Genomic DNA, 25,499 nt, shown 5'->3' with positions numbered 1-25,499 from the left:
AAGCACCAGACTGAAGACTCTTCAACATGAAAGTCAGTGTGCTTAGAATCTTGATACACCAAAAGATGAATTGATAAATAATCACCCAAATCCAAGATTATCCAAATAACAGGCTCTGAGACTTGTAACACAAATTAGACTTCGCTGGAAACCAGCTGCATAAATATTAGAATTTTCTTATTTCTCCCAGCTTTATTTTTCCCTAAGGTAAAATGTTAGCAGTCTTCTACCACACCTCTAGAGCAACAGTCAACATTCTAATTTTATTTGTCTGAATTTGGTGTATGTTTCTTTGAACCTATCCTTTAATCTTAAGTCCCTGCTTTCCTTTTCTACTGAAGTACTGTTAGTTAAGTGCATCTCCTTTCTTTTTCAAGACAAAGATGTTATTTCTCTTTAAAAAGTCAACTTACAAATAAACCTCAAGAAAACTCTAACCTCGAGAAAACAAGTAGTCAAGAGAAAAAAACATGGAAAACATCAAATATTTTGACAATTTTAATAAAAGTTATGATTACTTCAGTTGCAGGTAGGGGACAGCCTTGGTTAGGAAGCTAAACAATTCTGATTAGAATGAACAAACACACACGCACAGTCCTAGGATGCAACAACTTCTTGTAATTAATACAAGTTTTAAAGTGCCAAGTTAGGAAATTAAACAGAACTGACTTTATTTATTTGCTATGTAAAGCCAAATGGGTTAAGCTGTCTTTTGATGGCCTTTAAAAACGCGACATTTATACACTTTCAACATCAAACAGTTGTCCCAATTGTACTGGATGACACCAGACAGTTTTCCTGTCCATACAAACAGTAAACTGAACAGTAACTCATTCCTTTAAATTTTTTACCATTAATCCATGCCACAGTGCAAGCAGCCTTTACAAATCTCATATCAAATTTATTTGTGGAGAAATGACTGAGAACTTCCAAAGGGTCCACCACATAGTATTGGAAATGTTGAAAGAATTTTCAACAAAGGGAAACTACATGTGGAATTACATACTACACAATATTACAGAAAAATTAATAGCTGTGGTTTTAGATTAATGTATGTAGTACTTTAGTCTATGCCACCAATCAAAAAAAGGGTACACATAATTCACAGAAGTGCGATACACACTTCATATTATTCTTCACTTGCATGAAATTCCATCTACTTTGTAACAGTTTTTGCACATTTTAAATATTGACAAGACACACTGTGACAAAAGACATAAGTTACAGAGCTAGCGCTTCAGAAGGAAACATCCCACTGGCTGAAGTCACATTTGTTTTGAACCATTAATGAGTTCTTGTTTCTTCGGTGTCCCACTGGCTTCAGTGACATAGATGCAGATATTTATTCACGGAATATATACTCTGAGTTATGACTTTTGCTTGAGTGGGGCAGAGACAAAATAAATAAACAGAAGGCAGAGGAGAGATAATGCAGCCCAGCTTGGCATGTATCAAGCTGAGTTCCACCTAGTATTCTGTTCACAAGACTGCCAGGTTCTTTTATCAATGTGTTCATCATTTCACAAGTAAAGGCATCCAAAGGCACATGAATGTTAGCCAAGACATCTCTGTTTCCAATTCCTTCTATTCCGGATGGTGAGTGAGTTCACATTCTTGGGTACACAGGATTCACAGACACAAACAACTTTTTATTGATATAGTCCAACACATTTGATCTAGAGTCATTAAAGTTGGACACAGTAAAGCTTCTTTGTACTTTTTTTTCAATCAAAAAAATAGGGTAAACTATGCAGATGGCATAAATATAGCTAAAAATGTGATCATAATTGCTCTAAAACTTTTTATTACTTAGTTGCAAATTTGCATCAGGACTGGCTTATCCTAGGAATCTTAACATCAGAAAAAGAGAAGGAAGCATTTTTTGTAGCCACTTACTCTGAGAGTGACTTTTGATCAGGAATCTCCTTCAAGTGAGAAAACAACCACTTGGTCACCATGCTAATTCCCATGGCATTTCCATGATCCCAGTTGAGAGGAAAAAAATACTATATATTTCTTTAGAAGAAAAAGATATGAAAGTGAACAAAAGATTCATGCTTCCCCCTGATTCTCTTGAGATCTACAGACTTTGAATTAACACTTCAAGCACTTCCATGCCCTTTTATCTGGACTCTTGCCTCCTCTATCCTTTCAGTCAGAACATTTAATGTGATGAAGACCAAGTTTTCTTCTCATGAACTACAGAAGTCAGGACAGATACTCATACCACTTTGCTTGCTTTGCTCACTTCCATCCACTCACTTCCAGAATATTTAGCATAGGAAAATCCGGATACAAAAGCCTAAGGAAAAAGTCAAACCTTTCTATCATTCTCATTTCTGAACAACACACAAATACCCACTGTTGCATTGTTGATCCTTATTTTCGGATCAAAATTGAAACATGGAAGATACATTATCTGTATTTAAAATGAAATTTTATACAAACAACTTAAAACTCTCACTGTGTAAAAAGGGAAAAGACATTTTATTTGAACCCGGATTATCAGAGATGCTATCAGCAGTTCAGTTTGGCATCAAATACAGAGCTATCCTAACAACAGATTTGACCAAAATGGTGCACCATGACAGCCCAATTGTTTTTGATTTAAAAGCTTTGCAGTGGTCTTCTTTGAACTAGGAATATGGAAAAGCATGTCTTCCAGCGTGCACATGGTTATCTGTCCTGAAGCTTGTAGTTTTGTATAAATATTTCCTAATTTGACAGAAAGGTCAGGGCTCTCTTCCATCTTTTCCCTGACTGCAGCCAGCTAAGGAAGAGAAAATGACATATTGTTACAGTTCAGCAAGTGGAGTTCTCATTCTACCATCACACTGAAGAAAAGCAACAACTCATAGTAAAAAAAGAAAGTACACAGTATAAGGTAGGTGGCTAAGGCAATGACTCATAAGATGAGGATTTTATGGAAAGTACATTATGCATTACCACAAAATGGTGGAAAGGTACTGGTTATCTATTAAAGAGAGTTTATTAGATTTAAAGCTTCCTCAGAGTCGTACAATCCTATTTTCAGGCCTGGTACAGAGAAACACAATTATTTTCTATTTAAATCCAGGAAACATAATTGCTTCCTGGAATCTACTTTCCAGATCAGCACAATTTTAATTATTATGATGTATCTTTGTAAATACGCAGTACAGTACAAATTCATAAAATTCAGACTATAGAAGACTGAGAAGTTCTGTTTGTCATACACAAGAGTATGAGCTCAAGTGTTAGGCAAATTCCTTAAAAAATTTTATTATCAATAAACTCTTGTGGAAGAGGACAGCTAGGACTAATGCTTAGTCTTCTTTTGGCAGCTAAAAATTTCCCAAACAAAGTCAAAATACAACACTAACACATGTTTATTGCAACAACTGTACAAAACAAAATGCTGCTTAAAGAATTTCTTTTCAACACAGCAGTTAATATATATGGGCTATATTTTGAAAGGTTTGCCCTCCCCTTCTCCTAATATTTACTATTTTGCATATTAGTTATTAATTTTGTTTAATAGGCAGCAGTGAAAGACTAAGTATTTAATTATTAACACAGTCTTAAATGTCTTGTTCTATAGGCATATCCAAAATAATGTAATAAAAAGCTTCAGGAAAAGCAGCAGAAATGCTGACAAACTGAGAGGGGCTTCATATGTGTTCTGAAGGAAACCTTATTGTTGAAGGCTGTAAAACCAGTTTTCACAGTAAAATATTGTTAAATAGCAAGAGCTACTATTTCCTATATAACACTTCCCTGTATAGCATCATAGGTCTTTCATATGTTAACAACTTAGCAATATCACTGTTACCAGAAACTTTATTCTCATTTCCTATGAAATGAAAATAGCACAGGAGGCAAGGGATTAAATCATTTAACGCCACTAGGGAAAGTGTCACCTACATTCAGATGAACTATGAGCTTCTAGAAGCAAGATCTGAAATAAAAAACGAAGTAAACAGAAAAGTTTGCTTCAGATAAGTGTTTTGTCCAAGAGCAGAGGAAGCCAGCCAGCTGCTTTGGCCTTGGAATGCACCAGAACCCAAACAACTAGAGCAGGGCAAACTCAACCTGAAATTCTGTATGTGAACCACCACTGTCATGGCTCAGCCCAGTACCATGAACCTTCTCTCATCACTGTATACTTACCACCTGCTCAGAAAACTCAGTTCTTTTCACAAAGAGAGGTGTATCTACTTCCACTGCTGCCTCTAATGTATTTATAACTTCTTTTAGCAAACCAGATCTAAGCTGGACGAGGACCTTAAAATTAAAATAAAAAACACACCACACAAACAGTACATATCATAAGAATGCAAATTTTTACACAAGTGTTTGAGGAAGACATGAAGCAAAGCAGGACAAAATACATTTCCAGACAGTGCACTGAGAAAAATCCAAAGAAAAAGATGGAATGATCAATTTCTTCAAATGTTTGGGGACCTGGAAAGGAAGGTTGAGGCTTGAGGCAGAGCTCCTCGGATGGAGCTGCACTATTTGCTCTTGAATAAAGTGGTTTTTACCATAGTTTAGAGGTCACTTACACGGCACATGCAGACTTTCTCTCAGCTTATAGACTGCACAACTAAAGAAAAAACTGTTGCATGTACACATGTGGACATGGTGTGCAGAGCTGAAGGAGGCCTGAAGTGGGCAGAGCATTTACTTGGAGCTAGGTTTTTAAAATCTTTTGGAGCTAGAAAGCAAAAATCATAGCTATAAATTGTTCATCGGTCTATGCTCACAGATGTAGGATTGGTCTACTTTACATTCCCACCTATGGCAGGAAGTGGTTTTAGAAAGCGGGTGGAGATTGTTAACAGCTCAGAATGTAAGGCATCCAACTGACACAAATTGTCTGTTGGCTCAAAAACAAGCTCAGCAACACTACCAACACATGCCTGTGCTAGAAAGAGGCTGGTCTTCTGTTACTTTGCACTGGGAGTTTATTGGCCAGTGTAGCATACTCTGCAAGATTTTAATATAAGGCAAGCATACTTACTTTAAGATTATTGTATAGTTTGTTCTCTGTTCTCATTATCTGGGAACAGTAAAATTTGGCTTGTGCTACATCGTTCTGGGAAGGAATCATAAATAATACAAAAATAGTCATACATGTGTCAGAAACTTGCACAATGAAAGAAAAACAACAGTCCTTCACAACTCTTCAGTAAATTATAATGCAGCATCTAGAACCTTTTACCAAGACCCACTGACACCAAACAGCCCCCAGCCTGCAAAAGGAATACCCCATGCTGGAGTTCCCATGCCATCTGACTCTTTAGTACTGTGTGTGTCTGTCACATGTAACCACCTTCGAGCATGAGATCACCTAAGAGGTGGAAAGTTTACACACATGCTCAGCTCAACACATGTCAGAATAATGAATTGCAGCATATATTACTCTGTGTATTTATCCTGTCCAGCCCTTCTAACATTTTGGACATACATATTTACAATACTGTATCTAAGTCACCAATTGATTTGAATAGACATTAAATGTTACACTGACATTTACCAGACCAAGCAATGTTACTTGGAATCAAGAAACATCTTTCTTACATCAAGGAGTGCTGTCAAAATTCATTCAGCTTAAAGAACAATTAAATATAATGTGGAGAATTATTCCATTTGCAAAACAAGAATTTTATCATGCCATTGCAGACATGAATAAATTTATTTCAATGATGCTATTTTTCCATTCACACAGACAGAGTGAAAAAGACCACAGAGTGCATAGAAACTTTTAAAAATTCTACTCCATTCATCCAAATTTGTGAGTAAGATTAAATTTGTAGCACTTCCAGCGTCTCTAACCTCCATTTTAACATGAAACAGAGAAGGTTCAGGACATACCCAACCTGCACACACAAATTAATGGCAGAGGAAATCCAAACTTTATTCCAAATTTTAGAATTTCCTAATAGTTATGCTCCTGCTCTACTTTTCCCCCTGTGCTGTGTCAGAGCCTCTTCACACCAGTACTTAGGCATATGAGATAAAACAAAACCTCCACAGGCAGAAACATATTGTGGAGAAATTCCACCTCCCTGGCAGCAGTGAAATACATACCAAAACCTTTGAGTCTGCCTCCCAAGACAAACATTTAAAAGAGATGAGTGCGCAAATACTTTAAACTATCATTTTAATTCTATTTAACGGAAATTACCACTAAGTAGCAATATCTGCAGGACTAGATCCATGGTGACACCTAACCTGTAGGCCTAACTCTATAATTTTTTAATGTTCTAGATAGCATTGTTACAAAATACACATGCATTAGACTCAAGACATGTTGAGAGTTAGAAACTTCCATATTCAATTTGTGTGAACATTGTCTATAATCCTACTATTTCAGGAGCCTAAAAGTTCCAATACTTGAAGCTATTACATAGTTAGGCTTTCTACACGTTAGCTTCCTTTCACCATCCATCTAGAACCAAACTAGAGAGTATTTCTCTCTCTCTACAGAGACCCAGGCACAACTGAAAACAAAGAGACCACACCTGCTTGAGAGCAGTTGCCATTGCAAAGCAGTATGCTCGCAGTGGTAACATGTCACCTTTTAGCTGTGCTTCTTCAAGCAGTCTCACAGAGATTTTGGAAGACTCTGGGTTGTCCTGCACAGAAATATCAGAGGAAGTTGTGCTTGTTATTCTGGTTACTTGAAAGGAGTATAAGCACCTACAATCATATTCAGAAGGTAGTCAGAAGTCAACATACTGTACAATCACAACAGCAATATGTATCTGAACCCAACCAAGCAGATTCTGTGAAGCTCTTTTTGAGAAATACAAATATTATAAAAATATAATATTTGAAGTGACAGAGGTCACAGGAGGGTATAAATAACTTCTATTACTTGTACAACTACACCTTGCCCTAACTACTTGAGCTTCTGCAACAGATCAGTATCCTAAACAAACAGACATTTTCATTTTCACTTTCAAATAATTTCTAAATCAGGAAGGAAGATTAATTTTTGTTGTTACTTTATTATAAAAGCTACATTAGATAGTTACTGAAAATCAACATTTTTTAAGCTTTGAACTATTAAGTACCATTCCACTAAAGAAATCTGTGTACATGTGAATTTGAACATTCAGACATTTTTAGCCTCTCTTAAGGATTAATTAATGGAAAATGCTTACAAAATATATATTCTAATATTACAGCTTAAGAAATCTGCTTTTTTCCAACAGAGAAGGCTTTCATTATTGTTGGGAATTTTCAACAGGCGATACTAAAAGGCAATGAGTTTAGCTGTGTGCTGCTTCTGAAACTATCAACTCTCCAAACCAGTGCTGCTCACACTGGAAATCACAAGTGGAACTGACTGGACCCCAAACAAAATAGTATCTGTCAAACCTAAAAGCTGGCAGCAGGAAGGTTTTGTAACAATGGGTACCGCCAATATTGATAAGAGTCCTCAGATTTGGTGCTGATTTCTGTTCCTAGCATTCAAAGTGTCATTCCTGCAAAATATGGTTTAAAATATGTTCCTTGAAAATTCAGAAACATTTTGACCACCAGAAGATTGATTATTATTATATAAATAGTTTGTTATCATCAAAAGGCCCATAGCTCTTTCCTGCACTGAAGACAAGACCATCTGTTACCTCAGAGTATGGCAATATACACAGACTTAAAGCAACCCAGAAGTGGTTGACCTCAAAACTACCTTTGTGCAAAGATTAAACATTAATTCCTTTGTTTATTCACTGGAAATAATCTGAGTTTAAGCCTTGTACATTTTTCTCTACTGATCTCTGGCAAGGTTATTCAAAAGAAAGCAAGAATGGTAAAAATCCAGCAAAGCTTTTAATGATACCAGTACCGTTATTTCTATTATATGAGTACTACATCTTGAAGATACTTAATTTCAAGACTTTTTCTGACACGTCTTATCTTGTGTCACGAGAAAAAGCAAGTTTGAGCTGCTCATTTTCTCCTCCTCCTCCTAAGAGATAAGCCAATAGATTAAACTTTTAAAAGAGCACCACCTAATCCTATTTAGTGAATAAAGGGTTACTACAGCTTACTTCCCCACTGCTAGCATTTTATATTAGTGAAAAAGCCCCACAAATGTATTGCGACTATTCAACCCAACCAGGTGACACTGTAGAATCATCTCCCCCTCTCTTTTCATCAATAGTAATAATGGGCCAGATTCTCTATTGAAAATATATGTAGGGCCAGAAGTAGAGGAAAAAGAAGCCTTGGGAACCTACTCCTGCTGCACATACCTTGGATCCCAGCATTCTAATTGCAGGACATGTTAGAAAAACTTGTAAACATTTCAGGAAAGAGGCTACAGCAGACCTAAAGGCAGCTTAATTCATTGGAACTAAGAATTTCAGAAAAACCATGTAACTTACTGCTTACTGAGGTACCATTTTAAGCTATCTCTTTGTTATCACAAATGCACTCAGTTTCATTGTATGGTTAACTAAGAAACCTGAGGAAGTTTAGTCTAGCGGTATAATTTTTTTTCTCCAGCTAGTATCTTTATAAAAGATGAGAAAACGGAAGAAGAGTTTCCAAATGAGTTTGGGAAAGGTTCACATTACAATTTCAAAACCCTGACGCACAGATGGGTCTGGAAGAGGGCATTGCAGAACTGACTCAAATTTGGAGAGGAAGATCAAAATAAAAAAGTTCTGGGATCTCACTTTGCTATGAAAGGGAAACAGTTCTAAGAAAACACCAATAGAACTGACGTATTCTAGTTTCTTACCACGCTCATGCTCTTTTTCTTTGAGCTAAATGTACAGGTAAGTTCAAGGGGTTGTCTGTTTATCTGAAGACATTCATTTACACTTCTTTTCTCCATTCAGCTGTCCATTTTCATCAGGCATGTAGGGAACAGATTACGATTCTATTCCTTGTCAAATTTGTGTACAATTACAGAAATGAAATTACAAGACTGCTTGTAGGGGGAGGGGAGAAATGGATGGGGGATGTCTGGCAAATAGAACATATCATGTATATGCCTTAAGGAAACGAGACTATAAAACCAATACTGAGGCTGAAGCACAGCGTATTGTCTTAAGAGATGTAAACATCACAGAGAAAGAATACTCTAAGGTAATCAAAGGCTTTGTTTTAAATTCGTTTCTTAATGCTCATGTCCATGCAACCTTTTAGAGATTTGTTTTGTCACATTAGTTTGTATGGGAAACAAATGTATGTGCACCATATCATGTACAATGAAGCACCTTAGGGACTATATGTAAGTTTAAAATACTTGCACTAGATACAAAATTATGACAGGGAAAATATGGAAACCCAAAAAGTCCAAAATTTAAAGTAAAAAAAAAAGGAAGAGAAAGAGAACAGGCATTTCAAACACTTCTTCATTCATAATACTTACCAATTTATAGCATATTGCAACCGCAAGTAGATAGGTTTCTTTGCTGAAAGGTATACCTTGTTTTTTCATTTCAACCAGAACTTCCAGAGCACCTATCAAAAATATATTAGTGTTACTGACTTCATAAATTTAAGACTGTATCTCTCATAACTGAAAAGAAGAAACAAGTCAAAAAGGTATGAGTTTAATAATTTTATTTGAAAATACGAATGCAAACTGAAATCTGTTATTTAAAAAATTCAAGAAGTTTAATGCATGGTCATTTGGATCTCTTTCAACATAGCAAGGAGGTTTTCAGTTTACACTAGCACATGGCCTTATTCCTCTATTATTTTTATGTGAAAATCTAAAACTAAATTCTATATATTTGAAAAAACCACCCTCATTGTTCCTAACTGCCCAGAAAGCTTCCACCACTGTAGGCCAACTACATAGCATCTTCTCATTAACTCACATGGTCCATTTCACAACGCTGAATCACAGGACTACAGAATCATTAGGTTGGAAGAGACCTTCAAGATCATAGAGTCCAACCCAGCCCTAAGACCTCAACTAGACCATGGCATCAAGTGCCACATCAAATCATTTTTTAAACCTATCCAGGTATGGTGACTCCACCACCTCCTCGGGCAAACCATTCCAATACTTTACCACCCATTCTGTAAAAAACTTTTTCCTAGTATCCAACCTGTATTTCCCTTGGAGCAGCTTAAGACTGTGTCCTCTGGTTCTGCATTTAGATGCTGATCTAGGTTTCTTTTACAGTGGCCCAGTCACAACTTTTAGGACAACTGCTGGACTCAAATTTGCCAAATGTTAGGAGACCAGCTGTTATGTGTTCAACAAATATCAAATAAAGGGATTTGCTTGAAAAGCTTTAAGGTGCTCTCATGGGAAGTCTTTTAATTTAGGTCACATGATTTCTCCTTGTCTACATACAGGGTCAAACTGATTTGAAGCATTGGACTTCTACATTGCAGTAGCCACTCTGAGAGAGAATACAAGTAAAAAGGTAGTCTTCCTTGCTCTGACACAAATGTAGAAGGAAGAAAAAAATCATTGAGGAAATTAACATTCCAAAGCTCACTTAAACCAGGTTTTGAATAGGGAAGAAAAAATGCTATGGGAAATTACGAAACAAAGAAAAGAAACAGTCAGTGAAGAGGGTTTGTGGGAAAACCCTCTTGGATAACAACAGTTCTGTGGAACTTGAATGGCAAGAATTCTGTGGGGAGCGTGAAACAAATAGACCCTTCCATTTGTGTTACACTACAGTGCAACACATTCAAATCCACAGTTATTTATATGATGTTTGGCCATCTAAAACCATAGCAAATCAGCCAATACATATAAATATATACACACATGCACCAACTACAGTGAGAAGCATCTTCCCCAAAATTAATTTGCCTTAGCAAATACAGTACTTACTTTCAAAATGGCCCTTTTTAAACAACATAGTCATCAAAATATGGAATGATGTACTGTCTGAGAAAAAACCATGCAAATTCTGGAGAGGAAATAGAGCAAGCATAAAAAAATCAGGACAGTGAAGAGTCTTATTGCGCACAGCATTTAACAGGTCTTCCTACTGGAATAAGTCTGATCTTTACAAGCTCAGCATTTAACACTCTGGGTTCCTTGACTGTCTGTCTCTCTGTCAAATGATGTCTAAAATACCAGTAAGTCATTATGGTCAAAAGCTCACTAAAATTAAACAAAAATTTCCCAGAGAGTCCACTATCCTGTTTTTTTAATGACCTCTAAGTCAAAGGAAGCAGAAGTCACTGACAGTTTGTAGCTGACAAACAGCATCTTTTGGAATGAAGTACCAGCACCATGAAATTGAATTAATTTTTTGCTAATCACAACATCAAATGATCAGCACAAGAGCATGAGTGATGATGGTAAGAGTATCAGAAGAGAGAGGAATTAAATTTTAGGACACTAAACACTGTGTGTTGGGAATAAACAAAATATATCAGAAATGTTGAGTTTCTGCAGCAGAATCTGGAGAAGTGGTACTGTACCTGTATGCACCAGTATTATAAGTACAGCAGTTCCTGTCTTAATGATACAGATCTCAATTAAATTAAGAATAATAGCAAGACTTCTCCCATTTCTGGCTAGACATATCTCATGCCTTAATGAATTAATATCAGCGAGATTTTCATTGGCTGCCAGAGATTTTTGAAGTCACAACATTACTACACACACTGGGCCTGATTATTGTCTTGCCATAATAGCACACAGAGAATTTTAGAAATGTTCAGAAACAAGTCCTTCAGTTTCTTCAGCACTAAAACGGCCAAATTCCTGAGCTGATGAGTATCATACCACCTCTATAGTGCTCAGAGAGACACTGAAGTACAGAGCAACACGGTGAACCTGTTGGTGCAAGTAATCCAAGGAATTTCAGAGAACTACCACAGAAAAACTTACAAGTGCTCATTTCCAAGAATGATTTAATGCAACACAGGATGCAGGGAAACATGCATCAGCTGTATTCATTTAAGTAATTATTCTTTCATCAATACTTTTTATTCAATTTTTATTCAAATGATGCAGAAATAAAGTTACCAATCAAACTAACATTTACTTTCCTTTTAATTACTGTGCTAAAATAAAAAAAAACCCAAAACCATGTGATCTATACACCCCCATTAATGTCATAGACATCTTTGTTACTGCAACTCATTTTCAAGTCTATCAGCTCATGCAAGGCTCATATGTAGCATACCATTGCTCATATCTGACTAATAATAAGAACAACAAATGTTTAATATATATACAGGGGAATTACCTGATCTTTGATAAGTTCTATTGCAGGTCTTTCAAGATCTAGCTCATAACACAGCCTCATAAAGAGTGGCCCAAATTTAAAATTATGTAAGGCTGTGATTCTATTCTGTTCATGGTACCTATGGGAAAGATTAAAAAATTAATCACACAGGGCATGGAATTTGCCAAGGGAGAACAGCTTTAAACAGACAGCAAGATCTGTAGGTGCAATGACTGAGGCACCTAGCTGCATCAGCCAAAGATACATAGATAACAGGAAATAAATTTTAAGGAATATTATTGCCTTGATCAAACAAACAAATTAACTGGTAATAAATAATCTCTTTTATTACCAATAAAGTAACCTTCATTGACTAAATAATAGAATGGGTCTCTGCCTTGAAAATTCTGAGCTACTTTACCTTCTCTTCACGGAACAACAGCAAAGGAAGTTGCAGCAGTTTATTTTAGCAGCAGTAGCTCAACAAAAAGATAAAGCATTTCATTTTTTTTCCTTGTAGTCCCTACATCATACCTGCTGGGAAAGTTTCCATTCACAAAACCTTCTGCTACTGACTACTGGTTGCAGGCCAGTTTATAACCAGGCATGTCTTGGCTGGAATGGCCCAGAACACCTCTGCCTCGCAGCTGTGGGATAATTTTACTGTAGGACCATACTGTAGGACACCACTTTGCTCCCATAGCTTAACCCTCCTTTGACTTGAGAGTCTCTAATGGGTTGGAAGATTCAAAGTATCTAAAGAAAAAAACAGCCTTAAAATAAGGGATTAACTATGCATATTGCAATTAGGACAAGGCCCCACCTGCAGATATAGCCTGGGGATGATCTAATAAAAGCAAAAAGATAAAGACAGAAAAGAGTGTTACCTGGATTGTTAAAAATACCTGTAAATAATTTTTCTGGCTAGTTCCACATCAGATGAATTCTGACATAAATGCAGCAATTTTTTTAATTCATTTCTGAGAATGATTCCATTTTTCTTTAGTTTTTCTTCAATGTTTTTAAAATACTGATCTGAAAATAAAACACATACAGCAGCAGTCTATAGACAATTCCATTACCTGTGTTACATACTTACTACCTGAAACATGGAGACTCAATGAAGCAGAACTTTTGTTTTTTTCATCAAGAAAACTACATAAAACTTCTAACAAACAAGCATCCCAATATGTCCCCATGAAGTCATGTCAGACTTAGAAAACCAAGAAGATGCTTACTGTGATTAATTCCACTACATATGTTATGGAGCATATCAGGTAATGCAAAAGTTTTAACAAGGAACAAAGTTTTGTGACATTTTATGTTATTTTTCTACAAGGCAAGCAAGCAAACAAAACCGTTTCCACTCAGCATTCAAATGACCATAAGAACTTCCACTCAATACTGTTCAGACAAAAGACTTAAATTCCTTCACAGCTGAAGGATGAACACACAAAGACTTTCATACATAATCTACCTATTTCTTTCAATAGCCATAAATTTGGAGTTGTTACCCCTCTACTCTAAAAGAGAGGGTTCTCTATCCAGCACATTTTCCTATGACAAAGCAAGCAGAAAGACTAGTCCTTCGGTTGGTAATTTCAAGCCTCTGACTCAGATATACGCAAGATTAAAATCACATGTACCACCTAGCATCTCCATTCCTCTCATGGTGCTGCCAGCATCTTGGGCTGGGAAATGAACTCCTTTGCAGCAGTTGCTGGGTCACTGCTGTTCCCAAGCTAGTAACCTGCACAAGGGTGCAAAGTAGGCACCCCAGAGAACAATGTGTACAGTTACTTAATACACATCTGTGGCAACATGCAAATACAAGTCCTTACTCAAGACCGAGGTGTAGAATTGAAGCCTGTGAAGCCAGACGAATGCATATGTACAAGTATGCACATATAATGGCTGTGATGTGTTCAAAGGTGTGCAGGAATTTAAAAAATAATTGGCATCTGAACTGTTTTTACAGTATTTTAGCTAACTGAATAACTGCTGTAGCTAATAGTGTAACTATTGTAACTACAGTAAAACAATTGTAGTTAATACTTGCCTCATAACAACAATAATTAATAGGCATTATGTATTTTGTATAACAGTTATTACTGCTTTTTCCTAAATTTTCTAAATAAAGTTTATTACTAGCCATAGTTCTTTTCAACTTTCAAATATAACATTAAACACTCAATACAGAAACCACACACACATACAGACAAATAGGTGCTTGGAACAATGTTTTCATTAGTTTTCAAAGGATTCAGTTTGCACAAAACCAGAAGGTCAACTGTGACCTATAAAGTGAAATATTTGGCTTCTACTAACCCACTTTAGCAGAAATGATTGACCCCCAGAAGAAATTTAAATGTTTCTCAAGTACAGGATGAATAAATTACAATATGAGTATATAATTATCCCAGCAAAATATAATGATATTATGACACACAACTGCACAATTTAAATTATATTTAATATAGAAAAAATATCAGGATTATTTTACTTCCCTCTCTGTCCCAGAAGAGTGGTTTATATAACACTAGATCTGATTGTTTGTCTCTTCTTGCCTTAAAATTAACTACAACCTTTGGAAGAGCTGTCAATTTGTATCACTAGCATACCCATGCATGACAAACCAGGAGTTTTACCTCGCTTTTTTAAATAATAAGGGCAGCTTCATGTTTATACTTATGTTTCTTAAAAAAAAGAATTTGTATACATTTTAAATAGCATGGCAAGACCACAAAAAATCCACTGATCCTGCTCCTACATTAATTTGGAAAACATGAATTAATTTTTCATATTCTCAGTAGCATATATCATTTAGAATCAGATGTACAACTGAGAACTCACATCAGGCAAAAAAAATTAAATATGCTAACAAAATTTAGGGAGAAAATAAAAAAAATACTGTGAAAGCCCTTTTCTGGACAGTAAGGTAACTATTTAGCTTTGTATTAACTTTCTGTGCTGAAATTATACTTCAAGCAAGGTTTGTAGATTGAAATAGTTTTTTCTATTAGACTATCTGACAAGGTTGGAAAAGCGAGGGCACAAACATTTCAGGTATTGTATAAACACCTTACATACATGAAAGCTTCTCAACACGTATTCTCAACACAGCATAATACTACATTTCTACTACATTTCATTCTGCAAAGCCTCAGATCTTCCAATAATGTTAAATACAAAATATTTGCAAGAGGAAGACATAAGTTGTTTCCTTAAATGAGGTCAGTTGGTGTCGTATTATTATGACTTTGGCTGTTTGTTTCCTAAGACTCATGCTAAAGTGGTGACTATGAAATAAATGGTATACCTTTATTGCCATGAAGCTCATTTCTAATCGCCACTTTCATCTGCTGAAATTCTTGTAACTTTATATCTTCTTCTGTTAGCAGATACCGCTTCCCTGACATAAGAAAAAAAGAGGAAGGTCAAGTTTTATGTTACACTGTATGATTTAATAGTATGGAACCTAGCACGTATGAATAATGGACAACTGTGTGATGCCAGACCACTGGGACAGGACACTAAAAAACAGACTACAAAAACTGCAGTTACTCACATCACTGACAAAACAACCAAAATATTGTGTCACAGCTTTCCAGAGCTTATGTGTACAAGGACTAAGAAGTATCTAGTTATTGGATGTGCAAAACTAAAACTAGAGGCTGCATTCCTCTCCACCAAGCCAAGGTACAAGAAGATTCTGCACAAAATTCCTGCTCCCTCCTTTACACTTTCATAAGGATTTGTCTTGTTTTCCTTTGTTTTCCACAATTCACTAGTGAGACAGCTTGCTTACCACACAAGTGCTGTCCTAGCTACTATAAAATTAAACATTCTGGAAGCTCCAAATGCAGTAGGAAGTCACAAAAAGCTTATTTTTTTAATGTATAAAAACAACAAGTGTATTCTTTGGATTGTAGTAACACTCCAGAGACCTAGTAATGTTCTGCTGCAGTACAGACATCAGAGGTAAGACAGTCACTGAGTCTAGAATGTCAAAGTTAACTTTGGGTGCTGACTTTAACTGTACTGTGTCGCAAGCTGCTTTAAAACAAGCATCATGCAAAAGCTATTTGACAAGTTTTTGCTCTCATAAAAACAGGTGTCCAGAGGATTTTTATTTGCAGCTACTGACTTTGTAACAGAGTCACAATAACAGCTTACACTGTTAATTACAATCTAATTACAATCTAATATTTTAAGGTTTTGGCTTATAAGGAATTATTCTAACCATTAAAACACAAAAGCAAGTATTGAACTGAGTTAGGTTGTTTATTCTCATTCTGCATATCCCTAGGAAAATGTAACTGGCCATGTAAATAAAAACACTTGTTTTCTAAGCAAGTGAAGCATGATAATGAGATGCTTCATAAAACCCGAAGGAAAAAAAATCCATTAAATGGCACATTTATCCATTAAATTTAATTGAAACAGTTCCAATGGGTAAACAAATACATTTTATTCAGCATGAAATTGACCTGTATTACACTGACATTTCCCTCCCACAGACCTCTGTTGGTCTAGCACTGAAAGATCATCCTTGTTATGAGCCTCTCCAAAGCTGGTGCAGCAATCATGCTGGTGCCTGGGGTGGGACTAGTGCACCACACATCATGGACTCTCAGTGGCCAGTGCCAATAGAGAGATTAGAGCAGTAGAATTTTATCTTTCTTGAATTCAATTTTCTTTGTTAGACACATACCTTACAGTATTACAGAAATGTTTCAAAACCAAAGGGACTGCCAAGGAAAAAGGCGGGAGATGGATATGAGAGCTGACATGTGCAGGTAGTCCAGATTATCTCAGAGAACTCAACCAACCAAACTGCTTAGTGTCAGGCACACTGCAACCCTGTAAACAGCCAGTCAGTCCCTGAAGCGGATGGGTAGAACACCACTCAGAGAGAGGGGTCTCCATGTCTCTCAGGGGTATAACATAGGCGTAACCCGAGCGAAACTTTCAGCACTGCTGGCACAGCAGGACAGGAGCCCTGTCAGGGCCTAGGCTGGGAAGCCCTCTGCCACACTTCTTTTCCATGTGCCACTTTTTCCTTATCTCTGAATCCCAGGATCTGGATAAGGCTGTCACTCTCCCAGAACAGATACACATTTATGAAGCTTCATGTTTATTTGCTTGTTTATTTTTTAATGTCATATCCTGACAGTAGCAAGCAGGGAATAAGCTGACTAACACTGACCCCCTGACCTTACTGCAGCCTTTCTGTGGGGCCTGCAAGAAAGCTGGAGTGCAACATGCACAAGGGCTTGTAGTACTAGGACACGTGGGAATGGCCTTCCAATGGAGTCAAAGGCTTCGATTAGAGAATAGGTTTAGGTAAGATATAAAGAAGAAATTCCTTACTGGGAGAGTGGTGAGACAGCAGAATAAGTTGCTCACAGAAGCTGTGGATCTAGCCTTCCTGGACATGCTCAGGGCCAGGCTGGATGGGGCTCTGAGCAATGCAGTCCAGTGGAAGGTGTCCCCACGGCACGGGGTTCGCAGAGGATGATATTTAAGGTCCCTTCCAACCCAGGCCACTATGTGATTGCTTCACCGATTCTGTGACGCCTTTTCTCCCCGCACGGCACCTCTGCCGAGCCAGCTCGGCCTGTCCACCGCAGCACAATCCGCGGCGCTCCCCGCCACAACACCCCGCGCCGAGCGAGGTATCCGCACAAGAACTACAGCTCCCGTCAGGCACACAGCTGGCAGCGGCGGGCGGGCCTGCCGGGAGCCGCAGTACTCCGGTAGCTCCGCAGACAGCGGGCATCCCGGCGCCCACCACCCCCCCCGCACAAGCCGCGGTACCTGCGGGCGCGCAGCCCCAGCCGCCCGGGGCAGGCGGGCGGACTGCCGAGCGCCGCGCCGCCTCCCGCGCCGCCCGCCCGGAGCCGCCCGTCAGCACCACCGCCATCTCCCTGCGAGCCCGCGGGGCGGGGCGTTCGTAGTCCCCCCCCGCTCTACCGCCCGCCTCCTCCGGCCTCGGCGCCATGGCCGCCCCCGTGCTCCGGCGCGCCGTGCTCTGCAGCGGGAGCGCCCTCAGCGCGGCCCCAGGTCGGTGCGCCGCTGGCGGGGCGGGGGGGCACGGCGCTAGCCGTCGTGGTTGCCTCCGGCTGCGGTGGGGAGCATGAGCAGGGACGGGGTGCTGGGCAGGGACTTCACTTACGTTTCCCTCTTCATCTACTTCTGTGTGCATGTGTGGAATTGGAGATAGGCTAGAAGACATTTAATGGCTAGTATGTAGTGCAGGAGACTGTTCGCAATTTGTTTTTTTAATAGGTGGTCCCCCGAGCCGATTTCATAGCTCGACTTGCCTTTTTGGGGTAGGGCGAAAAAGCAGCGCCGAATTTTACGGGAAGCCGCCAAACCCGCGGCAGGAAAACTGGTACCGGCGGTGATAGAGGCGCCACCAAGGCTGGTGTTTCGGAAAAGCCAAAGACCTGACCTTTGGGAAGAACAGCCCAGTAAGGCTGGGCACAGTGTGGTGGCGGTGGGTGGCTGCTGCGCCTTCCGCCCTCGCCGAGCGCGCGTTTCCCTGTGCCGCGTCCTGGGCCCGGCCTCGGAGCCGCGCGGCGCCGCGCTCCCGCACGCGCGGCCTGTGCTGCGGAAAAGCCCTGGAGCCCTCGTGCTTGCTAGAGGCATCGCTAGCTGTGAATGAATGAATGAATGACTTTTTGTTTTTGCTGAGGGAAAAAACCGACAATAAAAGACCCAAACCCGCCGCCCCAAAGCCCCCGAATCTTTTGTGTGCCTCTTTTATCAACACAAGGAAAAAGACTGCTAAAGGAAGCACCGCCAACCAACCAGAAATACCTTTTTTTTATTATTATTATTTTCTAACTGTGGTAAAGTGTTGTGTATATTTTTGAAGTCTGACTGCGGAATTCTGTGTTCTGAATCTTTTTGATGGTAGTTTCATGAGGTGTTCGGTGCAGGATTTTGGGGCATAATTGCATGTCAGAAGGGTGATGAGAAGGAAAAATTGTTTCACAACCAAAACGAAACTTTTAGTGCTAGCAGATAGATGGATAAAGATATTTAGATTAAGGCTTTGAAGTAGTTGCTAAGACTTCTCTGTAGCATTGTAGTATCTATCTATTTTTAAAAATAGTCTCATTTCATAACGTTAATTTCTGTGACCTTCTGCATGTATTTCTTCATCTTCCTTCAACAAGTTTTATCCAGGTGTTCCTCATGCATTTTCAAGACCTCATCATCTATGACTGATACACAAATTCTTCCAGCTGAAGCATTTTCTGTTTTGTTTCAAAAGCTAGCACAGCATCTTGAGCAGTTTTTATGGTACAAAGAGTGTTTGGAAAAAGCTTTCAAAAATATTTCAGTGAGTCTGCAGTTCATAGGAGATGGAAGAGTGGTGATTATAAAAATGAAAGTATTTTCAGTGAGACATACCTTTATAGATGGAAATAACCATTCAGCAACAACAGAAAAGCATGTTTATGTGGGAGGTTTTTTGCTTATATTTTTTTAACATTTATCTAATTGCTAACATTTAATGAAAAAGCTCTGTGTGCACAAAGAAGTTGCTTGTATTGTTGAGGGTTTTTTCTACCTTTACAAATTTGGTATTTTCTTAAATACGGAATTTAGGTTTGGAAATATATGTTTCATGCTGTAAAAAAAACTTTTGGGGAAAGCTTTTCAGTTTTAAATATTACAATGTAATAGTTGATCCACATATAAAGAATCTGAATTGTTACATTAGTAGTTACTGACATAACGACAGTTTAATGCATTCCACTTGGCAAATATGACAGAAGAAGGTACACCTAATAAAATGTTTGTGCAGAGCTGTGTAAGTAACTCAGCTTACGTAGTGTTTTCTTTCTTAATTAGGTCGAAGATCTCTTCTTTCTTCAGCCTATGTGGATAGCTCAAAATGGGAAAAGAGAAAAAAAGAGGAGCATAGCCTGGGTGAGAAAAGTTTGTTTCTTGTCTCCACTTTGTCTAATTAATTAACCTGAGCTCATTTTTGTTTACCTTACCATCTGTAAGTCCTTCAGAATAAAAAAAGGGTATGAAACAATATGCTTCTGAGCATTTGTGTCAAAAAGCACTCAACATGTTTAGAAATTTGTCATATGTATTCAAAGCCATAGTACAGAAACAAGTTAGAATTTGCGTGTTTACTTAATATTCAGTTTCTATGAACTCATTTTTTTCTTTCACAAAATCCAGAGTGTGTGACTGTCTCTGACTGATGTCTTCATTAACATTGTTTTAACAGTACTGCAGTGTGAAAAAAAAAGCTATTCTATTACCAGACAATCATATTTAAAGACATTTTTTTAAAGAGGAAAATTTCCTCGGGGTTTTGCAGTTTCTTCTTGAATTACAGATTTTTTTTTTGGGGGGGGGGGGGAATGAAACATTTTCATTTAAAGAATTTTATTTTCAAGAAGTTATATGTTAAACTGTATCTGCACATGGTACTGAGATCTGCTGTGCAAATTTTATAGCTAAATTATTTGTCTAGATTCTGTTTGAAATTCCACTGTCTTTTTGGTGACTACGAAGCGTCTTGCATTTTTCCATGCTAAAGGTGGGGTGTTTTTTTTTTTACTTTGCGCCACAGGTGTTTTGGAGACTCCATAATTCATAGTTTGTTTTAATTTCTGGGCCCCTGAACTGTGGTTGCTATTTGCAGCACAGATTATGAGGCTGTAAGAAGAACCATCAGCTGAAATTCAGGAGCTTTTGTCAGGCAGGAGGACAGCCAAAGTAATCAGACTGTTTTTAATTTGTTTCTTTTATTTGCCTGTGAGCATTTAGGTGGGACTTAGGTTCTACATGGATGAGAAATAGTCAGTGGGTCCTTATGTATGTAGCTTGGATCCTGCAGAGACTGTTAATACCGTGTTACACTTTGCTGTCAATAGGACTGCTCATGCTGTGTATTTTGGGCTGGAGCCACAGATTTGTGCCCTGGGATGCATTCGGACTAGTCACACCTCCAGGTGAAAATGGGTTCTTATTTTGGCAAGTGTCATGGCCGATAGAAATTCGCTGCAGAAAAAAACATTGTGCTGATGCTGGTACAGTCCATGTTTGGCTTTCTGCAGGCCTGGCAAGACTTTCTGTGACTGTTTGGCAGGAACAGTTCTTGCTGCTCCTCTACTGATGGTCTTGAGCCAGAGCAGATGTCTATTCCATGATTTTCAAAGAACTACTTTGCATTTTCATTTTGTGTTCACAGAAAAGAGAAAACAAGTTAGCATGGTGTCAGCTGTATTAGCATTTTCAGAGAGGAGACAGCCCTGCAGACGTCTGCTCTGGAGCTGTCAGTTGTCTGGTTGCACATATAATCTTGTCTCTACTAACTGGTGATTACAGCTAGAGTGAGTTCCTCGTGTTGAGTAAATGCTCTTTTATTTCTGTGGTTTTAGAACTGTTGTTACACAAAACTGTGTTGTGAGGATACTTTTAAAGGCAAAAGAAGTATTTTTTGATTTAAAGTCAGTTCCATTTCTCTGCTGCAGTGATGTGCTATCCCAGACACAAATTCATTTGCTGTGTGCATGTAAGACATGCTTTTTTGTCTTCACTGTAACTGCAGTTTAGAATCCAGATATGAATGAGTTTAGCAAACTTCACTACTGAATAATGTATGGGAAGGAGCAAGACTGTATTTTGTGTACCAAAATGCTTTTGTTCAGGAAGATAGGAATTGAAAATGTGTTAATTTGGAATTTGCAAATTGCTTGTTGGTAGGAGGATGCCTGCTTAGTAGTAATTTGGATTCCTTTTATTAAAAATGAAGTACAAAGGAAACCAGAGTCCCAGGGGATGGCAGAATCCAGGTGAGATAGGAAATTTCTTTTTTTTTTATTTTTAGAAAGATTCACAGTACCTAAATTGGCTCATTTGCAACACCAGGTGGCGGTGCTGCCCTTACAGACATGAATAACTTCCCATTCAAAGCCTTGTTCAGTACAAAGCTGAAGTTCTTTCCAGTTATGTGGAAATAGAGATAAATGTGGAACAAATAAATTTTTCAGGCAAAATACTTGCCTTGGCCTTTATATTTTAGTTGAGTCTTTAAAATACAACAAGGCTTTCTTTATAGCACTAGTTAGCCTGTGAATTAAGGTATTAGCTTTGCTCATCACACACAGGATAGGTAGACTTTGCATCTCATTTTATTGTCATTTCCCACCACTGGATCAGACCTCTCTCTTGAGTGAACCATTTCTAAGAATACGAGGGTGTAAGTAGAATAAAAGTGACCTTATATGGTGGCCAGATATGTCCCATATTGAAAATGTGCTGCTTGTTGGTGTGGCTACATTCTGTGGGTTGATACACACTGTGAATCAAACTGAAACTATAATGATTTCCTAGGCCACCAAACTGGTATTAGAAGTCATAACCACTGACTTGGAAGGTGAGGGTCAGTATTTTCTATCATTGTCCTGAGCCACCCTGTTGTGTTAATATGGACACATGAAAATGAAAGTGATGTCTCATATACCAGTGTTATCAAGATCTCTGTGAAGTCATGGCCCGAAATTGAATGACCTAAGTTATATTTATAGTTTGTTTAGTTAATTTTAGTTCTTGAACATACAGTAATACATTTTTAGAGAAATTAAATTTATGGAGTTAATCCTGTAGAAATGTATTTTTAGGCAGCGTATATGAGAGATTGTATAGACTAGTGTTTTTTTTGATGAGTCAGACAAAAGGATTTGCAGTATGTATCTCTTAAAATGTACATAGAATTCTGATTTGGCCCTTAAAATATTGGCTTGGTTTATACACAATGTAAGCACTCAGGTTTTACTGCTAACAGGATGTGAATGCCAGGAGACTTGGGCATTCACATCCTTGCATTCTAGTACTGCTATCAGGATGCTTTAACTAAGAAGAAACTTCAGTCTTGATTATTGAATAGCAACTTATGGAGCAAACTTGATTTACAAAAATTCTGAATTTGAGAAAAAAAAGTCTGGTTGAGGTGTTGAGGTGTTCTTCACAGAAAACAGGCTAGGAAATAATTACTCATTGCAATTAATTCCTGCAGAAGGTGCAACTTGTCTGAAAACAAAGGTAAATTTTCCATTGTCTTCATTTGCTATTATTTTAGATTTAATCAGTCTATTTTGTTGTGATTCTTACACTGGAGAAAATAAGTGTTTAATGTTTATATGGAGTTAAATAGGTAAGTGTTTTCCATCTGTAAATCTTATGGAGAGTTTCAGCTTTGTAGGCAGCAATAAAGGTCAGTCATTAAAATTCTATGTGTGAAATCTCTCAGAGGATGCTGTTGTATAATGGGTAAGAGTGTTTTGATCTTGTATTCATGGCATTGTATTAATTTGGTTTATATTCTGCTAAAGTAGTCAGTGTTTTCTAGAGCAGGCTCTTCATCTTCATGAGCACCTAGACAAAAGAAATGCCAAGCTCAGGACTTGAGGGTTGCCCAGAATGGTCATAGGGATCGCCTTCTAGATTTGGGAGGTTCTGCATAACTAAAACAGTTCTGGAATATATAGATGAACTCTGAGTCTCAGGTCCACATTGCTGTATCATCAAAGATACCAGATTTTGAAACAAACATTTCTTTCCAGCTGTTTCAAAATTGAGATTAAGAATGGTGGGTGACAGTTGGCTTCATTTAGGCAAGGACCTACCGTGTGTTTTGATCTGGATAAGCTGGTTGGTCACAGCATCCCTTCTCTCTAAATTCTAGCACTACTGGGAATGCTCCCTGTGCCTTTACCCATGTGCTTCGTCATGGGCTTTGTCACTTATGGAGAGATGGGTAGTACAGAGTCAATGACACTTAGAGACACTTCTTGTAAGGATATTCCCATATAAATTTCTTTACCATTAAAAAATTGCATTTTTTTTTAGTGGTTAACTTGTATGGCATAGCCTTGATAGCACACATCACTTCGGCGTCCTGTGCTGTCCTTTGCAGGAGCTGGTACCAGCCTTACTAACTTTGCCACAAATTTCTCTTTGCTTTCTTGGTCATGAAAAGTTTGCCTTTCCTCAGGCAGAAGATAAATGCTTATTTTGTGTTTGAAGAACTCCACAGGAGGAAAGTTGTTAAGTAAATGAAGAATACTGCTATGTGGCAGACAACAGCATTTTAGAGACTAGGAGTTAACTGTTGTATGCCAAGTCAGGGCTCTGTCATTTTACTGAAAACTTCATCCATGTGCTGTAATTTGAGAGATTATGTATAATAAATGTCATTTGTTCTGTTAGAACTGTATCCTCCAGTGTTCACTGTGATACAGCTGTTTTAAAAGTAATAAATAAGGGATATCACTTGTTTTGTGGACTGCATCCCTCAGAGACAGAGCATTTTACTGATGCAGTGCTATTTCCTGCCCCTGATAACTTTGCAAGAGTAGAAGGGTTAGTTCATTCTGATGTAGTGCTTCAATTTCTGCTTATCGTACATTTCACTGACATGTGAAAGGATGGCCAGTGGGCTTTACTGAGAGGTGTCAAAGGGGTGACTCACTGAGTAACAGTTGCAAAGGAGGAAGCAAGCTCCAAGTGTTGCAGAGGGAATGTGTTAGTTTTCTGGTCCTCAAGATGGAGGAGAATAGCAAGAAAGAATATGGTTGAAGTCTTTAAAGCTTATAGATTTGATATTTTCAGTTCATGGTCAAATAGATGACATTAAGCATATGTTAAGCAGCTTACTCTTTCTGAATAATCTTTATTTTCCAGGAACAGTACAAAGCTAAAACTCCAAATTAAATGAATTAACTTCCAATTAATTCATTAAATGCAATGGCTGTCTGCCTGTTCGACAGTCAGAAGTTTAAGTTCCTGCATGGTCAGATTAATACTGTTACATGACTGCTGAAGCAGAATGCTGTAAAGCTACTTAGTTACTGGCGCAGTGCCCCATTTGATTAATGGGATTTCTTTGGATTGCTGTTTGTGACTGTAAGGTTTATCAGTATGGTACTACGTGTTTCTGTGTCTCATTGTTTTACTGTAAAATAAAAATCCATATGCTAGGCCTGAAAGCAAATGGGAATTTCAAACACACCTGCTAATTTTTTGTTTTAAGTGACTTATATTAGTTATACTAATTTCATCCAGCACTTTATAGAGTAGGTTTTTTTACCCTTTTTTTTTTCTAGTAAGTTAGGATCGTGTTGAGAATTTTCTTATATGTTATTTCTGTTAAAGTGTTCAACAATATTTAAAAGTACTATTTTCATACAGTTTTAAAATGGAAATATTAAGAACCTGTAATTTGATTTCATGGACATAGGTTCTGTTCTAGGTTATATGATGGCTCTGCAGATTTTCCTGTTACGCCAGTTGATTAAACACATA

At 38.0% G+C, this 25,499-nt stretch overlaps 2 protein-coding genes across 3 annotated transcripts in view; one reads left to right on the top strand and one right to left on the bottom strand.

The window, feature by feature from the left end:
* Positions 1 to 485: 485 nt before the first annotated feature.
* On the bottom strand, positions 486 to 18,100 carry PTCD2 (pentatricopeptide repeat domain 2). Of its 2 annotated transcripts, none has more exons than XM_041426921.1 (10): positions 17,976 to 18,100; positions 15,475 to 15,567; positions 13,061 to 13,190; positions 12,177 to 12,294; positions 10,805 to 10,883; positions 9,374 to 9,465; positions 6,507 to 6,620; positions 5,003 to 5,077; positions 4,150 to 4,263; positions 486 to 2,770 (listed from the first exon to the last, which is right to left on the bottom strand). In XM_041426921.1, exons 1-10 carry the CDS (start codon positions 18,079 to 18,081, stop codon positions 2,549 to 2,551), a joined length of 1,143 nt encoding a protein of 380 aa, XP_041282855.1. In that variant the 5' UTR covers positions 18,082 to 18,100; the 3' UTR covers positions 486 to 2,548. The 2 variants fall into 2 exon arrangements, with proteins under 2 accessions (XP_041282855.1, XP_041282857.1); XM_041426923.1 differs by lacking the exon at positions 17,976 to 18,100 and adding an exon at positions 17,529 to 17,923.
* An 11-nt stretch (positions 18,101 to 18,111) lies between these two features.
* MRPS27 (mitochondrial ribosomal protein S27) overlaps positions 18,112 to 25,499 on the top strand; it is a 41,433-nt gene continuing 34,045 nt past the window's right edge. Inside the window, exons 1-2 of the mRNA XM_041426920.1 lie at positions 18,112 to 18,221; positions 20,025 to 20,102. Coding sequence (XP_041282854.1) covers positions 18,158 to 18,221; positions 20,025 to 20,102 — 142 coding nt within the window. The 5' untranslated portion in view covers positions 18,112 to 18,157. The remainder of the gene's footprint in view (positions 18,222 to 20,024; positions 20,103 to 25,499) is intronic.

Source organism: Onychostruthus taczanowskii, unplaced genomic scaffold, assembly GCF_017590055.1.
Source record: "Onychostruthus taczanowskii isolate IOZ18803 unplaced genomic scaffold, ASM1759005v1 scaffold96, whole genome shotgun sequence".
Taxonomy (NCBI): domain Eukaryota; kingdom Metazoa; phylum Chordata; class Aves; order Passeriformes; family Passeridae; genus Onychostruthus; species Onychostruthus taczanowskii.
Note: the sequence above shows the minus strand (reverse complement) of the source record. Positions and strands in the feature narration are given on the sequence as shown.